We start from the raw sequence: 20,720 nt of genomic DNA on the forward strand, positions 1-20,720 counted from the left end.
TGAGGACATCGAGACTCAGGTCCCCTTTTGAGGTGACTCCCCCGACTGGGGGGTCTGTGTAGTGGGTGGGACCCACCCTGTGGCCCCAGAGACTGACACCCTCCCCTGAAGTAGGGCCGGGCCCCTGCCCCAAACCCCCCCTAGGCCTCAGGTGCCTCCAGCCTCCGTACTGGTCCCCCGTTTCGATGGGGCAAGGGGCCCAGGGCCAGAGGGACAGAGCCGAGTGGCCGCTCGGGGCAGGCGCGGGAGAGTCTCGGCTCTTTCCGAAGGCGCCAACATTTCCTTGTCACAAAATGAAGTCAATGGGACAGTTAAGGGCGGGGGGGGGGGGGGGGTGCAGATTTTAAATTGCCGCTTTAAGCCATTTGGAAGTCTGCTAATTATTCTCTTGGGGAAAGAAATGCAGGTTCATTATTATAATGAGCTTTGGGCAAAATATTTCATCAAATGCGACACTGCGGTGGCTCCTGAAGACAGTGGCCTCCCTCTGAAAGGCCTCCTGCCCGCCTCGCAGCTAATTGGCCCGGGGTCTGCCTGGCCCTGTGCTGTTTGTGTGCTGTTTTAATTCGCTTATGAAAAGCCCCCGCTTTGATGTCCGGGACCAGATAAGGACGTCGGCGGGGACCGGCGCGGGGAGTGGGTCTGCCCGCGAGGCCTCCCCGCCGCCCGCTCTGGGCCCCAGGCCAAGGCGATGTCATGAGGTAGCTGCACAAACAGTCCTGCCTGAAAAAATATGCTTTTGTTTCACTAATAAATCTCTCCTTGGAACACTCCCCGCGGGCCCGCGGCTCTCCTTGGGCCGGCCACTGCCTGGCGGGGCCTCCCTGCTCGGCACCGGGCACGGGGTCCTGTGCCTCGAGGTAGGCACCACGCGGTCCAGCGCGGCCCAGACCCGCCTCTGTGCCGGCCGCCCCACCCCTCCCTCCCCTGCCCTCTTCCCCGACCTCCCCACATGCTGGCCTCAGTGACCTCTCTCTGCCCCCTTTCCCTGCCTCCAAGCTTGGTCCTCAGGGGGCGCCCAGCTGGGGTGGGGGCAGACCAGGGTTGGGGGTAACCAGTCTGCAGCTCACATCTCGGGCCGCGGGCGGACAGACCACCCCCACCGTCCCGCCCGGCTCTGTCTCTGTGCGACCGCCTGCCTTCCGTAGGCCTAGGGGACGGTGGCCCTGCCGTCGGGAGCCCAGAAGGCAGCTCAGCCTGGCCTGCCCAGGGCCTGTCCGGGGTCACAGCATCCTGTGCGGGAGGCGCCGGCTCCGCTCCAGAGCTATCTTGGCCAGGACGGGGGACTGAGGCCGCCACCCTGCCCATCCCAGGCAGACCCCGGGAGCCAGCAGCCGAGGGATATATGGGGTGGTCCGGCCCACGCGGAGTGACAGGCAGATGGCGTGGCACCCCTGGGCCCGGCTCTGTCCCCCTGCCGTCACCCCCTCCTTGCTCCTCTGCCCCCTCTCAGGAGCCTGCCTTAACCCTCTCTGCCCGGCTGCCACCCACTCCTCTCCTTCCCCGCCTCGCCTCTGCCCCAGCCCAGCACCTCCCCCGTCGCCCTCCAGAAGCCCCCCTTCCCTTGCCTCACCAGCTCCCCACAGCCCCTGTGGTCTCTCCCGTCAGTGACAGGAGTAGCATTGACAGCAGGGAGAGCTGAGCTCGGACCCTTGCCTTCCCACTTCCTGGCTCTGCCACCCCAGGCACCCCTCCTGGCCCCTGGGAAGCTCGGTTTCTGCGTCCGTAAGGAGGAGTCGGGGACACTAACTCTGGGCCCCTGGCCAGGATTACCTGGAGCCCTGTCTGTTGAGCACCTGGCCTGGCGCCCGGCGCGTGGCAAGGTGGAAGTTCTCGGTTCCCACCCCCTCTTGTGGGCACCACTGTGGGCACTGCTGTGGGTTCGTCTTCCCCGCCCACTGCCAAGCACCAGACGGGGATTTGACACCATCTGCCCGGGGCACCGAGAGCCCGGGGGGCTGCGGCTCGAAGTAAATGCCACCGGGCTGACCCCGCGTCCACTCCCCACAGCACCCGCCCGAGCTCCTACCATGTCCCAGACAGCGGGCGTGTACTGGGGGTGCCGCGGGGACAAGATAGCGCTGCTGGCATTACGGAGCTGGCCCCGATCAAAAGTACACCGTGTAATCGCAGACCTGGACGGTGGCTGTGCAGGAGCAGAGCAACGCACTGTGACAGAGGGGACCCGAGGGCGAGGGAAGACCTCCGAAGGAGGGGTATCTGAAAATAGCCCTCGGGGTGCTATTAATAGGCTTTGGTGCAGAGCTGTCCAGAGGAGAAAACAAACAGAGGACTCTAATTTCTCCATAGATGGCTGTCATTAATGCTTTTCAGTGGAAGTGTTTAGATAGATGTTTTCGTTCTGCTTGAACTTCTAGAAAACTCAAGCAGTACAGAAAGGTTGGAAAACAAAAGGAAAAGCCTCCAGGGCCTCCCTTCTCTCCCTAGGGATCTCCCATATTATCCCAGAAATACCCATCTTTAATGTGAGAACATTCTGGACATTGCACTGCTTGTTGCACGGAGAAAAGGACGAGTGGATAGACAGGCGGATAAGTGAAGAGATAAATGGGGTTGTGGGCTGGGTGGACAGATAGATGACTGAGTGGGTGGGTGGGTGGATGGATGGATGGATGGATGGATGGATGGATGGATGAGTGGGTGGCTGGGTGGGTGGATGGATGAATGGGTGGATGGATGGATGAATGGATGGATGGATAGATGGATGGATGGATGGATGGACAGATGGGTGAGTGGATGGATGGGTGGATGGATGGATAGATGGATGGGTGGAAGGATGGATGGATGGATGACTGAGTGGATGGATGGGTGGATGAGTGGGTGGGTGGATGGGTGGATGGGTGGGTGGCTGGGTGGGTGGCTGGGTGGGTGGATGGATGGATGGATGGATGGATGGATGGATGGATGGATGAGTGGATGGATGAGTGGGTGGGTGGGTGGATGGATGAATGGGTGGATGGATGGATGAATGGATGGATGGATAGATGGATGGATGGATGGATGGACAGATGGGTGAGTGGATGGATGGGTGGATGGATGGATAGATAGATGGATGGGTGGAAGGATGGATGGATGGATGACTGAGTGGATGGATGGGTGGATGAGTGGCTAGCATATGAATGGATGGATGGATGGATGAGTGGGTGGCTGGGTGGGTGGATGGATGAATGGGTGGATGGATGGATGAATGGATGGATGGATAGATGGATGGATGGATGGATGGACAGATGGGTGAGTGGATGGATGGGTGGATGGATGGATAGATGGATGGGTGGAAGGATGGATGGATGGATGACTGAGTGGATGGATGGGTGGATGAGTGGGTGGGTGGGTGGATGGATGGATGGATGGATGGATGGATGGATGGATGAGTGGATGGATGAGTGGGTGGGTGGGTGGATGGATGAATGGGTGGATGGATGGATGAATGGATGGATGGATAGATGGATGGATGGATGGATGGACAGATGGGTGAGTGGATGGATGGGTGGATGGATGGATAGATAGATGGATGGGTGGAAGGATGGATGGATGGATGACTGAGTGGATGGATGGGTGGATAAGTGGCTAGCATATGAATGGATGGATGGATGGATGGATGGATGGATGGACAGACAGACGGATGGACAAATAAACAGACATACCACCAGAAATTATTAATATGATAAGGCTACTTTAGACTTATTAATTTTTCTTAACAAAAAAAAAGTGAAACAAAAAATGTTGAATTTAGATAACATTTCTTCACCAAAGGAGAAGTTCATTTCTAAATGTCACTTTCAGGTTCAGGGGGAGAAAATATTGTGAAATTGGGAAGTTGGGGTCATTGTGGGTTTTTGCGGTCTTCTTTCAACTTCATGTGGCTCTGAATGGTGCTGCAATCCTGCCCACCCTCCTTTCTGCCTCCCAGTAAGAGTTAGTCCTGTTGGTGTTGTTGTTCTGATGTTGGTCAGGCCTCTAGCATGTGCATGCAGATTGGAGGCCCTATTTCCCATTGTCTGTTTACCTTGGTTCTGCATTAAGGTAGAGTTAGGGCTCACCTTGCTTCCCACTTCTCACTTCTTCAGTTCTATTTGGATTACTTATCTGCTAATTAGATGAACTTCTTCCTCAAGCGACTGCTTCTGGAAGGTCCTGTAGTTCTTGCCCCTTCATGCTGTCCTTCCTCCCATGTGCTGTCTTCCATCATTAACCCCTCCACCTGCCCAGATCCAGGCTGGTGCCTTGTCTCTCAAACCCCTGTGTCCTGCCCACAGTCCCTCTGGAACCCTCCTTCTTCCTGCTCCAATCTGGATTTTTTTTCCCTTGAGGCCCCCAGCCTAGCATCATTCTAGAACTTGCTGTTATGATTATCTAGGTTGGACTTACTGTCCTTGTCTTTACTTTTTGTTTCCTCTGTTTTCTGGAAAAACCTCCAGTGCCTTTCTAGGAAGAGGTACGTGGAACGTAAGCATTCTGAGCCCTCAGAACATCTTAAAATGTCTTCATTCAACCGTCATGCCCTGGTGATAGTTTAACTGGGTATAGAATTTCAGGTTTTCCTTCAGAATCGTGCAGGCCTGTCCCGAGGTCTTCTGGCCTCCTGACTTGCTGAGGGGAAATCTCATGCTTGCCTTAGCCTCAAGCCTTCCTTAGCGCTCTCCCCTTTTTTTTCCTGGAATTTTTTGGTATCTACATTCTAGCCTTGGAGGGGGTTCCTGGTCAGGTTCCTTTGCGGCTGACTTCGTTCGTTGATAGTGCTGAATATCTGGTAGGGAGACTTGGAGATCTGGAGACTTGAGTCCTTGAGCTCTGGAAAGTTATCTTTATTATTTCTGACCATTCCTTTCATGACATCATCTCTGTTGCCTCTCTCTAGAACTCCTTTTAATCAGATTCAAGACATTTTAAATGAAACTTCGATGTCTCTTTTCTCTCTATTCGATTTGTAGGATTATGTCATCGACTTTATCCCCTTTCATGAAATTCTACTAGCAACCCTGCCTTCAACTTCCTGTCTCCTTGTTTTCTAGCATCTGTGGCGATGTCCTGCCCTTCCCTGATGGGTGTAACAGCCCCTGGAATCTTTCTGGGAACTCCAGATACATTTTCATATCTGGAGATTACCTCGCTTCCTGATCTTCTGTTTCTGTTTGGTCAGCCTGGCCTCTCTTTCAGGTTCCAAACATTTTTAGATATTTGCTTGGGATCTAAGTATGGATGGGCTTGCTGGCGTTTAGGTTGCTGTTGGCCAGGATTGGGGGGGGGGGGTGTCAGTCACAGCACGGAGGGTCCCCACATGTCAGAGTGCTTAGGGCATTGCTTCCAAGTGTTGCCTGGAGACACAGGGCTGGTGGCTGGGAGCCCACCAGGAGGAAACCCTGGTGTGGCAGAGGGACAGGATGAGATCCTCATGCCCAGCCCTCCATCCACTCTACCCTCTTGGTGCTGTGGGCAACTTCCTGGCATGGCATTCAGCCGGGCTGGCCTCAGTACTGTCACAGCCCCAGGTCACCAGGACGGGCACGGTCCCCAGCACATCTCCACTCCCATACTGCACGTTTTGGTTGTGCCCCATCCTGGGCAGGGGAGCCCCTTGCTGTCACACCCGGCCACCCTCCCGCACAGCCTGCCACGGAGTCCTCCCTCATGAAGCCCCTGCACTCTTCCTGGCGCCCTGGCTCACTGTCTGCACCAGAGCCCAAACTCCCCGCATTCCATCTGGTTGGAGCCCCCAAGCCTGAGACCCTCTCGAGGTTGGGAGTCATCTGGGTCCCTCTCTGCGTCCCTAAGCGCAGCTCCTTGGTACTGTTGCTGCTCCATGCATGTTTCCAGAATGTCCTCCTGAACCTGTATGCAAGTCAGTTAAGCAATGGCTGAGCTTTCCGTAAGGCCTAGAAGGGCGGGCGTGAGGTTGTGCCTACGGCCCCCAGGGCCACTCTGAGGCGCATGGCTTCTAGTGCCACCAGGTAGGGAACAGGGACACGGAGGGTCAGAGCTGCCCAGGTGGACCCACCGGCCGAGCAGAGGGGCGGGGGGTCGTGGTGTGGGGGTGTCCTGGGCAAGCGCAGTGCCAGGGGGTTGACGGACCGCCGTCCAGAGGACAGCAGGTGGTGTGGGCAGGACGGACATCACGAGGGATAGCATGGTGGTGGGGGGCTTGGCCGCTGAGCAAGCCCAGGTGGGAAGGGCAGAGGCCAGCAAGGAAGGGGCCCAGGGACAGCCCATTGCAGGCCAGCACTGGCCCCGGAAATGGACACCACCAAGCAGCACTCCCCCACTGGTCTCTCAAGGTGGGGCGGGCTCTCCGTCCAGCAGCCATGAGAGCGTGAATTCGCCAGGGGAGGGGGCCTCCGTCTCTGGCCTGAGCTTGATGGCCCTCCCTTCCCCAGGGTGCAGATCCCTCCCTGCAGGGGGGCAGCTGCCTGAGCCCCCCTCCCCAGGGCCAGAAGAGCCGCTGGGGAGGGGTGGCAGGCAAGATCCTGGCCGCTCCTCCCTCCAGGGGAGTCCGCCCGAGGCACTCACCCCACCGTCCCAAGGATCCCCATCGAAGTGGCCTCCGGCCGCCCCGGGCTCAGTCGTCTGGACAGCTGGCAGGATCTGGTCCCGGAGACACCTGCCCAGACGCCAGTGGGGCAGCGAGGAGTAAGTAGACTCCTTGGCAAAGCCCTTCCAACAGAGTCTGAGCTCAGGCGGCCACCTCCAGTATTGTCATCGTCCGCGGGGCCACACAGGCGTTACACCTCTCTGAGTACCAGTCTCCCCTTCTGCTAACTGGACCGGCAGGTCTCCTTGGAGGACCAGGAGGGGCAACCTGTGTCCCCTCCCCCGGCCCCGGGCCTCACTGAGCCTGACTGCCAGCTTCCTGCCTCACGGTGGGCGAGCGGGACCCGCACGGGACCTCCTGCCGCGGGGCTGACAGCCGTCCCTGGGCCGCCGCCTCCCTCCAGCCCCGGCAGGTGGAGCAGGGTGACGGGTGCAGGGGTGCCCTGCCCAGCGAGATGGGCAGCAGGCCGTCGGAGCACCGGCACCCCACGGCCTGCAGTGTGGGGAAGTCGCGTCACTGAGAGCGTAATTCCGCGTTTAAGGTAGCTGGGGGAAGAGAGGGCGTGGCTGTTCGGGGCCCGCGCCCGGTCAGAAGCCAGCTGGGCCGGGCAACCATCCCGTCTCGACACCTTACGCCGTGGTTCACTCGGACGCCTATGGCATACCGAGGGTCGGCCAGGCAGTGTGGACGTCCAGCGGGTCACCGCCTCGTCCCTGTGGGCCAGAGGGCGGGCCCGGCACATTCTCAGAACGGTGGCCGAGGCGTCCACTCCGTCCCCCAGGGGCTCAGAGTCATTCCTCTGTCTCACTGCCCCTCCCACCTCTCAGACCCCAGCCCCGCCGCGAAGCTCCCAGGCCCGACTCCGGAGGGCCGTCAGCCGGCGACACGCGTGGGTTCAGGCCCCAGCCCTGCCCCTGACCTGCAGTGTGACCCCAGGCGGGTGGGGGTTTCTGAACCTCGACTTCCTTAGCAGAGTGGGGACGAGCGGTTCCAAGTCTCTGCCCCGCGGTTGTGGCGGGGGGGGGGGGGGGGGAGGGTGTGGGAGGGGCCTGTGAGCGCCGTCCCACAGGCCACGGAGGGTGTGGATGGCCCCTCGGAGCCCTCGCTGCTCAATGCCCAGCAGCTGCACACGCCCTGCCCCGGGCAGACCCCCCCACCCCACCGGCACCATGAACCCACCGAGCTCCTTCCCCGGCTCTGCCCTCCCTGCTGCCCCTCAGCCTGCCCCTCGGGGCCCCTTCTCTGGGAAGCCACACCCCTGCACTGAGCCCTCAGCCCCAGCTTTATCCAGCAGGCCCCCAGGAATCAGGTCTTGAAATCCCACTTTCCATTTCAAGAAAGAGAAACTCCCCCAGAACCGCCTGCACGAAGAAGGAAACGTGTTGACTCCCATAAAGTCCAAGAGGAGGCAGTTTCAGGAACGCCTGGATCCAGGGCCCAGAGGGCAGGAGCAGCGTCCCCCTGCTCCGGGTTGGGTGCCTTCCGTCCGGGAGGGGGCAAATGGCTCTCAACGGCCCAAACGTACCCCCTCCCACGGGTCACATTGGGTGGCAGGCCCGATCCGCTGGGCCGCTTCCTGAGCGGGCTGTGCATGACTTCCAGGGTCGCAGGCAGGAAGGGTGCAGTGAGAATTCCTCCCTGGGGCGTGCCTGCCCAAGAAGGGACAGAAGGCCCACCTTGCCGGCCACCAGTGGGGGCCGAGGGGCCGCAACTTTCTGACCCAGTGGGCTCTGTGGGACCTGAGAATGGCAGAGGGCAGCGAGGAGCCTCAGCTCACCTCTGCCGGGCCGGCTTCCCCGGGACGGCCGTGGAGCCGCCGTCCCGGGGCAGCTCTGGAAGGGGGCCCAAAGGCCAGGCGATTCCCACCAGCAGGGAGGCGGGGCCGTACCCCAGAAGCAGGCCTCATAGCCCAGGGCGAGCTGGGGACTCCTACATCTGGAAGCCGCTCCCAAGCTGCAAGGCTTCCAGAAGGTCGCCAGTTTTAGCAAAAAAAGAAAAAACAGCACAGGATGCTTAAAATGAAGACTTTTTGGGTGTCAGTCTGTCCCAAATATTTCATATGACATTTTATGCTAAAAAAAAAAGGCCTGTTTATCTAAAATTGTGATTTTTCGCTGGGCATCCTGCAGTTCTCCATCACTGCTATTCGAGAGGGTCTCCAAACCCCTCTGAGCCTTGTCCCTGCCTCTGGTGTCCCCACCTCCCAGGACTAGAGCAGAGAGGACCACACCATACATCATACGCTGGGGTGCTGGAGGGTGGGCCGTCTGCCGACGTCTGAATGCGCGTGAACCGACTTCCTTCCCCCTCCCTCCCTCCCTCCTTCTCTTTTTCCCTCCTGGTGATCTGGAACAGGGAGGAGGATTCTGTTCCCAGCCCCACCCTGCCAGCAGGACCAGGCCCCAGCTCCTTGCTGCCTGCCTGGCTGGATGGCACAGTGGGACATATGCCACCGTCCCATCAGCAGACACGGGCCCCGCTGGCTCACGGGGCTCGGACTGTCAGACCGAAGACCCCACACACACCCAGAGGGGTCCGGAGTCCCTGACTGGCGAGGCCGGGGCACCGGGGGGCTCTGTCCCGGGCCACCACTGTCAGTGTCCTGTGGAGCGGCCCGCAGGCATCCGGCCTTCTGCTCAGCTGGGGGACCCGGCAGGAGCCGAGGCCTAGTGCCCCCACACAGGGATCTCCTCGTGTCTTGGGCTAGCCGTCCGCACAGGTGAGGGGCTACGGCGTGCCCGGTGCTCCCGAGACTTCCAGGAGGAGGAAACCACCTGAGCCGTGGGCACTCAGGGAGAGCTGCCCAGAAGGGGTGGGCCCCGAGGCCAATCGGCCCCACGGGTATGTTTACTAAGGCCGTTTGTAGCTGAGAAAACCGAGGTGTGGAGAGAGGAGAGCAGTGTGCCCAGGGCACGGGGCGTGAGTAATGGGGAGACGGATTAGAAACACAGCCTCTCTCCTCCGCAGCTTCTGCCAGGGGCGGAAGGGCATTTCCGCAGACGGGAACAGCATGTAAGCACGCAGCGTTCCTTCCTAAAGATGAAGGCCAGCCCGTCCCAAGGGGCGCCCGGCTTTCCCTCTCCCCACTACATTCCTGTCTCCACACAGTGGCCAGAGGGACGTTTCAAACATAAACCAGACCACGAGCTCCCTGCCTAAAGCCCCTTTCCCTGGAATGCAGTCCAGGCGCCCTTCATCGGCCCGTGGGCCCTGCAGCCCCACGCCTCCCTCCTAGCCTTACCTGCCTGAAGCTTCTGTTTGGCCCGCCAGCCTTCCTGGGGTCCCTTGTCAGAGCCTCTGGGGCTGTGTGAAGGGTGGCCTGGAGCCGGGGGGCCAGCCGCACAGCCACCCCCGGGGCCGCTCCTGGTCCTCCCCCACCTGACAGGCCTTCGGGTCTCTGCCCCCAGAGCCCTAGCTGGGAAGCCTCCAGCGCCCCCAGTCCCTCATCACCATCCGACTGTAAAGCTGGCTGGGGTGTCTGGCTCCCCCACAGGAATGGCTGGTCAGGAGCTGTCCCCACCAAAGCCCTGTGCCTGGAACACAGCCTGGCATGGAGTAAGTGCCCGACAAGCCCTGCGGTGGCCGTGCTGCCCAAACAAATTAACCGTGAACAAAGCCAAGCTGAGCCTTCACCTCCCTCTTGGCGCATGTCAAAGGGACAGGCAGGAGTCGGAGGGCGTCTGTCCCAGCTCCCGAGTGCCGGGGCAGTTCGATGGGTGCTCTGATGGCCCCGTAAGTGCCCAGGGTCCATTTCAAGGCCACATGGTCCCAGGACCCCAACGCTGGCCCAGCCCACACCCGTGTGTCCCTGTGTGGCACACTCAGCTGGGACCTCCTCTTGCTTCCCCAAGCCTGACTTCCGTGGGTGCTTGCTGTCTCAGCAAACGGCTCCCATCCACAACATCAGCCAAAACCCTGACAGCCACCCCCTTCATCAAGCCCACACCAGGTAACCAAGCCCTGACAGCGCCCCGGTGCCTGTCCCCATGATCCCCTTTGATCTGGGACCATTCGGCTACATGGAGCGTGTCCCCTGTTGAGAGGGGCAGGGACTCAAGAGACAGAGAAGGAATAGAGAGAAGGCCAGCATCTTGATCCTGGTCTATTTTTAGTTGGTGGCAGGCTGTCACTCCAGAGGCCAGTGACTGCGTCATCAATGCCTTTTGATCTTCTTGTCATTGCTGCAAGATACACAGGAGGCAGCTGCTAACGCTTGTGGAGAGAATGAAAGCAGGCACACAGGCCTGGGGTGGGGGCGGAGGCGGGGCGGTGTGAATAAATGTGGGTGGGCAGTGGGTGGGTGGAGAGATGGAGAGAGGGCTGGATGGAGGGGTGAAAGGAAAAGGAAGGCAATGAAGAAAGGGGAGGGAGAGATGGATGGTGGATATATACGGAATGGAATGGCGGATGGATGGAGGATGGGTGGATGGGTGGATGGGGAGATGGATGGTGGAAGGATGGAGGGATGGGTGGATGGATGGATGGACGGGTGGGTAGCTGGATAGATGGATGATGGATAGTGGGTGGAAGGATGAATGAGTGGTTGGGTGGGTAGGTGAATGGATGGATGAATTAAAGAATGGTGGATGGATAGGTGGGTGGATGGATGGATGATGGGTGGTAGATGGATGAATGAATGAATGAATGAATGAATGGTGGATAGATAGGTGGATAGGTAGATGGATGGATGGGTGATGGGTGGTGGGTGGATGGATGGATGAGTGAATGGTGGATGGATAGATGGGTGAATGGGTAGATGGATGGATGGTGAATGGATGGATCAATGATGGGTGATGGATGGATGGATGGGTAGATGGATGGATGGGTGGGTGGGTGGATGAATGAATGAATGAATGAATGAATAGTGGATGGATGGATGATGGGTATAGTTGGGTGGGTGGGTAGGTGGACGAGTGGATAGATGGATGGATGGGTAGATGATGGGTGATGGATGGATGGGTGAATGAATGAATGGTGGATGGATAGATGGGTGGATGGGTAGATGGATGGATGGATGGGTGGATGGATGGGTGGATGAATGAATGAATGAATGGTGGATGGATGGATGATGGGTGTAGTTGGGTGGGTGGGTGGGTGGGTGGATGGATGGGTGAATGAATGAATGAATGGTGGATGGATGGGTGGATGGGTTGATGGATGGGCAGATGGATGGATAGATGGATGGGTGAATGAATGAATGAATGGTGGATGGATGGGTGGATGGGTTGATGGATGGGTAGATGGATGGATAGATGAGTGGATGAATGAATGAATGAATGGTGGATGGATGGATGATGGGTGTAGTTGGGTGGGTGAGTGGGTGGATGGATGGGTGAATGAATGAATGAATGAATGATGGATGGATGGGTGGATGGGTTGATGGATGGGTAGATGGATGGATAGATGGGTGGATGAATGAATGAATGAATGGTGGATGGATGGATGATGGGTGTAGTTGGGTGGGTGGATGGATGGATGGATGGATGGGTGAATGAATGAATGGTGGATGGATGGATGGATGGATGGATAGGTGGATGAATGAGTGAATAAGTGAATGGTGGATGGATGGATGATGGGTGTAGTTGGGTGGGTGGATGGATGGATGAGTGGATGGATGGATGGATGGATGGATGGATGGATGGATAGATGGTGGGTGATGGGTGGATGAAAGAATGGTGGATGGACGGAGTGGCCGATGGACAGGTGGAAAGGAGGTAGAGAGTGAGCTCACAAGCAAAGGTGGAGTAGAGGAAGGACCTCAGCAAGGACTCCTCAGAGAAGGAACGCGTGGGCCCCAAGCTCTCAGGGCTGGCGTCCCTTCCTGTTCCATTTGCCTCTGAGCAAACAACTCTGTCACACTGCCAAGCCCTGAGTATGGAGGCATTTCCCTTTGGGACTCTTCCCTGCTTCTGAGGAGTGCTCCCCATCTGCTTCCTGGCCTGCCTGGCCCCCTGCCTCCGGGGCTGGCCGGGGGGCTTGTGAGAAAGTGTGTGTCTAGTCTGCAGCTACATCCACTCTCTTCCCTTGAGGCCCACGCAGGCCTCGCACACACCCACGTAGGGGCGCCCGGGGCCCTGGGCTCAGGGAGGGGGCTCTGTGGGCATCTCTAGGCTCTGAAGGGACATGCTGGGGCCCCTGTCCTGCCCCATGGAGTCAAAGGAGGTCCTAGAGCCCCTCCTTCTCTGGGCGTCCAGACAGCTGGTGCCGACTCCGGCCCCCACCCCTTCCAGAGCCTTTGGGAGCGGGGACAGAGAATCCCGTTACCGTTGCCAAGCCCAAGAGAGACAGGGCGCCCAGGATACCTGGCCTGACGGTAGAGCCACCTGGCACTGGCACCGTCACCACCCTCAGCCCCAGGCTGGCACAAACCAAAGGGAGGCCCGAGACCCCCCTGGAGAGCCCCCCTACCCCTGTGCAAGCGAAGATGAGTGGGAGGTGCTGGGGGACGAGCACAGGGACGAGAAGGGGCAGCAGAGGCGCTGAGCTGAGCCACCCCCACCCCTTCCTGCCAGAACCCCCCGGAACTCGGGGGCCCCACCCTCAGCCCGGGCAGGCGCTCAGGGGTCTCCAGACTGCACCCAACAGCTGCCTGTGCCGAGAAATTGGGCACTGCTGAGTCACCCCGCACCTGTTGGGGGCGGGGGGTGGTGGGACCGGGGGGCCGGACCAGCCGGATGCATTCCCTGGCAGGCGGCCCCTGGCACCGGGGGCCCCGGGTGTGCACACAGCCCTGGGTGAGGGTCGCCTGCGCGAGATGAATACGGACAGCTGGCCGCCCGGCCCCGAGATAGCGAGAAGCCCCTGAAGAAAGGACAGAAACTGGAGGCCCAAAGGCCTTCGTGTCCTGTTTCTGTGGATGGGACGAAGTCTCCCTGGGCGGGGGAGGCTCTCCGTCCCGTGCGTGGCGGGAAAGGGTTACCAGACGCAGCGCGGGCATACGCTGACCTCGCCGCGGCCCGAGAAGGTCCCACTGCGACCGAGCCAGACGGCAGGCCTCAAGCCTGGGGATCCGGGGTCTGGGAAGGCGGGCTGTAAGAGGCAGAGTGGAGAAAATTGACGAGGAGAATGGTGCTCAGTGCTGGTGACGATGAGGGGGACACGGGGCTGTCCTACCTGCCCGGGGACAGTGTCTCCGGCCGTTGGCAAAGGGCCGGCCAGCAGCACGGACGTGGTGCTCCTTGGCCCTGTGATCACCCCTCAGAGAATCCGTCCCAGAGTGCGAGACCCGGGTGACCGGCGGGCCCCGGGGCCGTGCAACCACTGTGGGGCGCTGGCCGGCGTGTTGGTGGCGGGGGAGAGGCATTGCCGGGGGGGGGGCACTTCACGCAGGGAAGAGCTCTGTGGCTCGGGGCACACGCTGCCCTCGGCCACGGAAGGGCCTTGGCCCGGAGCGCACCTCCGTCCAGCGTGCCCGGCTCACAGAGGCCGCCAGGGACCCCCACCTGCCACCTGCCACCTGCCATTCTGGGTGCCTGCTCGTCACGTCTCTGCCCCCGACCACAAGCCGGCTGCTGGGTGCCACGTGGTTTTCCCTGCCGGCCTGGCACCCGCGTGCAGACCCCCACACACTGGTGCCCCCTCAGGGTCCCCGCGTGTCCGGGAGCCACAGCCTGACCCCCGGGAGGTGGCCCCCAAGACCTAGGTGCCCCCAGCCCGGGAGGACGTGGACGCGCCCTCGGACAGTGGAGGCCAGCAGCGTCCCGCGCGTCCTGAGCCTGCGTCTGGAGGTCCCTCCGGGGAGGACCCAGGCCGCGGCCCCGGCCGAGCGCGTTCCCTTCCAAGGGTTAACGCGGGGGCTCCTCAGGCACCGGCCCGTTTGCATTTCACATGAAAATGTTTTTGCAGCAGGCCCGGATGCCAGCATTTTTGTGGTCACAGTCAGATGTTTTTAACTACATTGGACAGAACCCACGACGCCTCTTTCCGTGGCTTCGGCCAGTTTCTGAGCGCTACCTTGAACCCCCGTCATACCCCAGGACCAGGGCCGTGTCGGCGCCCCCAGCTCTGCACAGACTTCGGTGGCCCCGGAGTGAAGCTGGCCCGGCCGGCAGGGCCCTTGAGGGGCCTGAGCTGGGCCCACCGGCCCTCCCTGAGCTCCCTCCGCCCCCCAGGGAAGAACACGCTCCCCAGTTTGACTTCCCGGTGCCTTCAGAAGGCTCAGCCAGGGGTGGGTGGGTGCGGGGCAGAGCCCAGGGCATCAACTCGGGGCTGTCCCAGCTCCACAAAGCCCACGGGAGCCACCGCTGGCGGGGACACGGTGGCACAGCCAGGCTCAGGGCCGGCCCTTCCCACACAGGGTCTGGGGCTGGACTGAAGGAGACTCGAGTCCTCAGGATGCACTGCTCAGAGTTCTGACCATGGGTCCTGGGTTCGCAGTCGGAAGAGTTTCAGGAACCTTCCAGAGACACCTTCCCTTCCACTCCACTCCCTCGGCTTTGTGCAGAAGAGGCTTATCTGCATATTAAAGGCCCTGAGAAGGCCTGCTGGTAAAGAAGCTAATTTTGTGTAACCCGGCTGTTCCCCAACTATATTACCTACAAAACCTGTGGGTTTTTTCTGGCGCATACACATTAACAACTAAGCGATTATCTTGTCAGGGAAGTTGCAGGACTGTCCACAAAAACACGCGGTCGCCCGTCTCCATCGCCTCCCCACGTGTCCCACGCGGAAGGAACCCAGCCTCTCGGGGCCCCCAGACTTGCTTTCGCCTGACTCGCTCACACATCCCTCAGCGCACCTCCCAGGGCCGCTAAGAAGTGCTCAGAAAGGTGAACGGAGGCCTTTCTCCGATGGAAACACCTGAGGCATGTCCGAGCCCAAGGCTGGGGGCCGTCACAGGACGTCGCCACTGTGGTGAGGGGCCCAGACGGACCCCTGCCGTCTGTGCTCCTGCACTGGGTGCCCCCCCCATGCACACATAGCTCAGGCACCGTGACGCGGCCGCGGGGTGGGGGGGGGCCCAACCCTGGCTCCAGCTGTCGCCAGCCCAGCTGCCTGGCCCCCACCCTGGCTCACCTGTCAGGCCACCGGTCCTCCGCGCCAGCTGCCCACGGTCCCCCTCCCCGGGCCTTCCCCCCCAGCCCGCCAGGCCCTGCTCTCAGCTGCCAGCACGGCCCCCGCCACACCCTCCCCGACAGACATCTCCCCCCACGGCTGCCAGGCCAGCACGATCATGGGGGTGGGGGTGGGGGCAGGCCACTGGGCACTTCAGGAGGCAGGAGGGGCCCGGCCTTCGGCAGAGCCCGTAGCCCCTGCCCCAGCCCCGCGGGACCCCCACCTTGTGAGGCTCCCCATTCCGGCCTGGACTGGGTCGGGCCTCTCCCGCCCGTTCGAGAAGACCAGCCGGGGAGTTTCTGCCCAGCGGGTCCAGGAGGGTCACTCGCTCACGTACTCGTTCATTCGACGAGCGTGTACCACATGCTCCTGTGCTCCAGGCCTCAGTGGTGGGCGTCATCCTGGCCCCCCAGGGGCCGTGACCCGTCGGGGAGACATGCAGGAATCAGGGAAACAAAAGTGAGCAGGACAGCCTTGTGACAACAGGAAGCATGTGGGGGCTGTGACAGAGGGGCCTGCGGGGGCCAGAGGGGGTCTCTCAGGGGCTGAGACCCAGATGGCAAGAGGCAGACGGCCTGGCGGAGAGCAGACAGAGGAAAGAGCCATTTCAAAAGCCCTGGGTAGGAACGCGGGGCCCAGGGCCTTTCCCCCAGAGAAGCTCCCGGCTCCTTGTAGAACATGCTTCTTTCTGGCCTCGCTCCGAGCATCTTCCCTGAGGGCCAGCCGGGTGCCCGCACAGGACTGCTGCTGCAGGGGGCACGGCCCAGGGGTGCTTGGGGCTGTGGGTCCCGCTGGGCCAGCAGATGCTTGGGTACGTGGGGAAGGCATTTGGCGGGGGCTCCCAGTGAAGCGTCTCCGGACTTCTTTTGCCAGAGGCCTGGGTTCTCTGTGCCCTGAGAGGCCCAAGAACCCACCTGAACACAAACCTGTGTCTGGCTGGTTCAACTCGGGAACACCGAGACCCCTGGGCCTCCAGATCCTGGGGACCCCCAGCTCCCATCAACAAGAGCTGACTGGAGCGGGGAGACCGGGGCGTCAGACGTCCCCACTGGCTGCTCCCGTCCCGTCTGCCACATTCCGTGCACCCGTCCGTCTGTCCCTTGCATCCCGGGGTCACGCCGTATTTGTGCAGGAACCGCGGTTGGTGGGGAAGGGCGCACGTGGCTGTGTGGGATCACAGTAACAGCTCAGTCCCGCGGTCGTCCCTGTGCCCGCTGTGCGTCCGGCCCCGTGTGGCTGGAGACGAACCACAGAGTACAAGCGAGGGCAGGCAGGGCAGGCTGGGAGCCCGCGGGTGGCAGACGCACCCCAGATCCCATCGGCCCCCAAATGGGAGTGGAAGTCAGGTTGAAAACACACCCGAGCCGGGGGCCAGATCGACCGTGTGCGCTGGCCCAGACCCTAGAAATGCCTGGGTGCTGCCGGATCCCGTCCCCTGCTGTACGGGGCAGGGTGGGGTTCTATGTGGGCAGCTGGCTTTGCCTGGGTTTGGTGCCTGGTTTTGCCTCGTACGTTAGGCGACGCCCCCCATCTTTCCTGGGCACCGGGACGCTTTGTGTGGGATCGTGGTTTCCCGCTTCTCGGAAATATTGTAGAAATCACCCCCAAAACACCGGGCGTGAAACTGGCTGGAGGAGTGCACGTGACTATCATTTCAACTCTTCCAACGGGCTTTTGTGTAATGAGATTTTTCTCCCTCGTGAGCCACTTTGGGTCATTCTTCCCTTAAGAGGTTATCACCGCATCAAGTTTTTAGTTTTGTGGGTCGTAACATCCTCAGTTCAGTCTGCATCTGTAACCGTTCCTCCCCTCCCGTTCCCCATTCTTCCTCTGCTCCTTGCTTAAAGCTTACGTGTGTCACCGACCCTTCACAAACAGCCAGCATTCGGTTTTTCGGTCAACTCTGCTTTCGTAAAAATGTTTCTGTTCTGCTAATAACTTCCTTTATCCTTTCCTGCTCATTCTTTGCCTTTGTTTTCATGTACTTCCTCTGGCTTCTTGAGTTGAACGCTTGGCACGTTTATCCTTAACCTTTCTGATTTTCCAAAGCTGCTATCACTGTTCCTCTGAATACACCTTTGGAAGCATCCCCCGGGGTTTCTATATGTTATAACTCCCATCGCGGATCTTTCTAGTTGAATCGAATTGCTTTTTTGTTTCCTCTTTAACCAAAGCGTCGTTTAGAGCTGTATGTTGTAAGCCTCCCTGTGTATCAGTTTCGTCTCTTCCTTTTTGTTATTGATTTCCCATTTTACTTCAGGGCACGGCCTTTTGAGAATGCGTGGACTTTTCCTTTGGGGTCTGAGGAGGTTGCCTCTGTGACCTTTCTGTGCACGTGTGGAGGCAGCCAAGGCTGTTCTGCCGATCGACTTGAACTTGTTAGCGGAGCTGTTTGGTTCCTCTACACCCTTATTCTGTTGGTTGGTTTTTCCCACTGTGATACGTCAGCCTCTGACGAGGTGCTGAAGTCGCCAATGGTGTCGCGGGTTCCTGGACGTGTTGGTTCTGTTTGGTCTTTCCTGCTCCGCACTCTGGGCACACGTGTGCCCTCCCACAGATCTGTACAACGCGCCCTGCTCCCCACCAGCTCTGCCCCTCACCCTGTCTCCCTCTGGAACCTCAGCCTTGGGGTCCTCCCCCTGCTCCGCGGCCACCTCCACTGCCGGGGCTTTGATTCTGTTCCGGCCACAGACGCCCAGTCTCTCAGCCTCCCCGAGGACATCAGCTCTAATCTGAAGCCTGATTCGGCTTGCCCTCCTCGGGTGTGAGCTCACCCCTGTGCGGCTGGCCAGGCTGGCTCAGAGGGGATGGGAGGTCATCAGAGCCGGGCCAGAGGAAAGGACAGGTGGAGAGCCTCAGGACACCCAGGAGGAGTGGCCAGCAGAAGAGCCCTGTGAGGACAGGATCATGCTGAGCCCCATGGCCACCAACCGTGTCCACTGCCCTTCCTGTTAGTTCTAGCCTCTTCACAGGGCTTCTGGAGCTTTGAGATGGGCCCTGACCCCCTCCTCTCAATGTCCCCCTGGTGCCGCCTTCTTGTTTACCTTAATCTCTCCCCCGCTTACCTGGCTGGTCCTGGAGGTGTCCCCTCCAGGAGATCTGTTACCTTACACTGGCACCGTGTCCTTTCTCTGTGAGTGCATATGACCACTGTGGTCACATGACGGCCCCCAGGATGTCCCTGTCCTCCCTGGCACCTCGAATGGCAAAGAGACTTTGCAGATACAACTGAGGAAGGGATCTCGAGCTGGGAATTACCTGGGCTTATCCAGGTGGGCCCAGAGGCATCACAGGGGTCCTTACAAGAGGGACACAGGTCAGAGTCAGGTCACAGGAGGGGGTGTGATGACAGAGGCAAAGGTCCGAGAGGAAATAAGATGACAGGCTGCTGGCTGTGAAGGCAGAGGACGGGGCTGGGAGCCAAGGAAGCGGCACCTCTAATAACTGGAAAAGACAGGAAACAGGTTTGCCCCTGGACAGCTCCGGTGACCCCTTGAGCTCCTGGCCTCCAGAGCTGCAAGATAGCCAGTGTGTGCCCCCGAAGCGTGTGGTGACTCATCACAGCAGCAATAGGACACTGACATGAGCAGCAGACAAGGTGGAACAGACCCTGCCTCCGTGAGCATTGTCCTCCAGGAGGTGGGGGAGGGTGGGGACGGCCATGTCTTTAGAACCACGCTGAGTTCTGTAAAGAGGGCTGGGGGTGGGGCACATAACCTGTCTCAGAAGCACCCTGTGATCTAAACACAAAGCATGTGCAGAAATGAGACTACACAGGGGGATGCAGACAGGGGTGGCATGTGCAAAGGCCCCGAGGCAGAGGCAACAAGCCTGACTTGTGGATCTGAGTGGAAGCAGAGGGCTGAGCACAGGCCAAAGGAGAGAGTGGGGTGAGGGAGATGAGGCGCCAGATGGGGCTACACCCTGGGGGGGGGCCACTCAGAGTGAGGATGGCAGGGCACCCCAAAGGACGTAAGGCAGTGAAGCTATATGAAACACATCTGCATTTATGAGATCTCTCTGAAATACCCGAAGATCATGTAATCATGAATCCAGAACAGGATGCTACGAAAGAGAAACAGATAGAAACCAGAAAGAGCTCTTGGAAATGTAAAAGATGCTGTTGGACTTTTTAAAAACCTGGCAAATGAGGGCACCGGAGTAGCTCAGTCCATTAAGCGTCTGACTCTTGGCTTCAGCTCAGGTCACGGTCTCACAGTTCGTGTGGCTGAGCCCTATGTCGGGCTCTGCGCTGACTTGTGGAGCCTGCCGGGGATTCCCTCTCTCTCCCTCTCTCTCTGCCCCTCCCCTGCTTGCTCTCCTGCTCTCCCTCCCTCAAGTAAATAAACTTTAAAAAAATTGATGAAAACATTTAAAAGCTTGGTAAATGGTTGAATTAAATGTCCCAGAAAGTGAAATAAAGACAGAGATGTGGGAATAGCCAGGAAGCACGGCAACCAAATCCAAGGCTGCCTACCACCCAACTCCCAGACCTTCCAGGAAGGGGTGGGAGACGGCCGAGGGGGGAAATGTGAATGGGAGGAGGAATGCACCTAGAACCTGGGGGGAGCTGTGGTGTGCTCACCCCCTTCCACCCTGGAACTCCCGGAAATCTTCTTAAAGAACCAGCGGGTGGGCGACCTACCAAACTGCAGGCTGGTCTTCAGTAGAGACTTACAGAAACGCTTTCAAACTTGTGAAGGAAAATACCATTCTATACCCAGCCAAAGTATCCATTAAGGGCGAGCATCCCATGAAGGCGTTTCCAGACCCCGAGAGTTCATAAAATTTACTTCCTGCACCTTGTTTCAGAAAGTGACAGAGAATGGAGGCACTTAGGTGTCTCAGTCGGTTCAGCGTCCGACTTTGGCTCAGGTCATGATCTCGTGGTTCACGGGTTCAGGCCCCGTGTCGGGCTCTGTGCTGACAGCTCAGAGCCTGGAGCCTGCTTCCGATTCTGTGTCTCCCTCTCTCTCTGCCCCTCCTCTGCTCATGCTCTGTCTCTCTCTGTCTCAAAAATAAATACACACTTTTTAAAAATAATGAATTTATGGAGAGTGTGCCCCAGAAAAATGTGGGAGAAACCAGGACAGAGGAGGCCCCGGAGGTGGGCAGGGAG

The 20,720-nt window shown here is 59.4% G+C and overlaps 1 protein-coding gene across 7 annotated transcripts in view; it reads left to right on the forward strand.

Annotated features, from left to right (window-relative positions):
* KCNQ1 (potassium voltage-gated channel subfamily Q member 1) overlaps positions 1–20,720 on the forward strand; it is a 320,333-nt gene that overhangs the window by 276,180 nt on the left and 23,433 nt on the right. The window contains exon 18 of one of the 7 annotated variants that reach the window (XM_086676593.1): positions 12,780–12,860. The exons of the other annotated variants lie outside the window; for them this stretch is intronic. Coding sequence (XP_086532719.1) covers positions 12,780–12,860 — 81 coding nt within the window. The remainder of the gene's footprint in view (positions 1–12,779; positions 12,861–20,720) is intronic. 7 annotated transcript variants of the gene reach the window in all.

This window comes from Puma concolor, chromosome D1 (genome assembly GCF_028749965.1).
Source record: "Puma concolor isolate L17-30 chromosome D1, mPumCon1.1.hap2, whole genome shotgun sequence".
Lineage (NCBI taxonomy): Eukaryota > Metazoa > Chordata > Mammalia > Carnivora > Felidae > Puma > Puma concolor.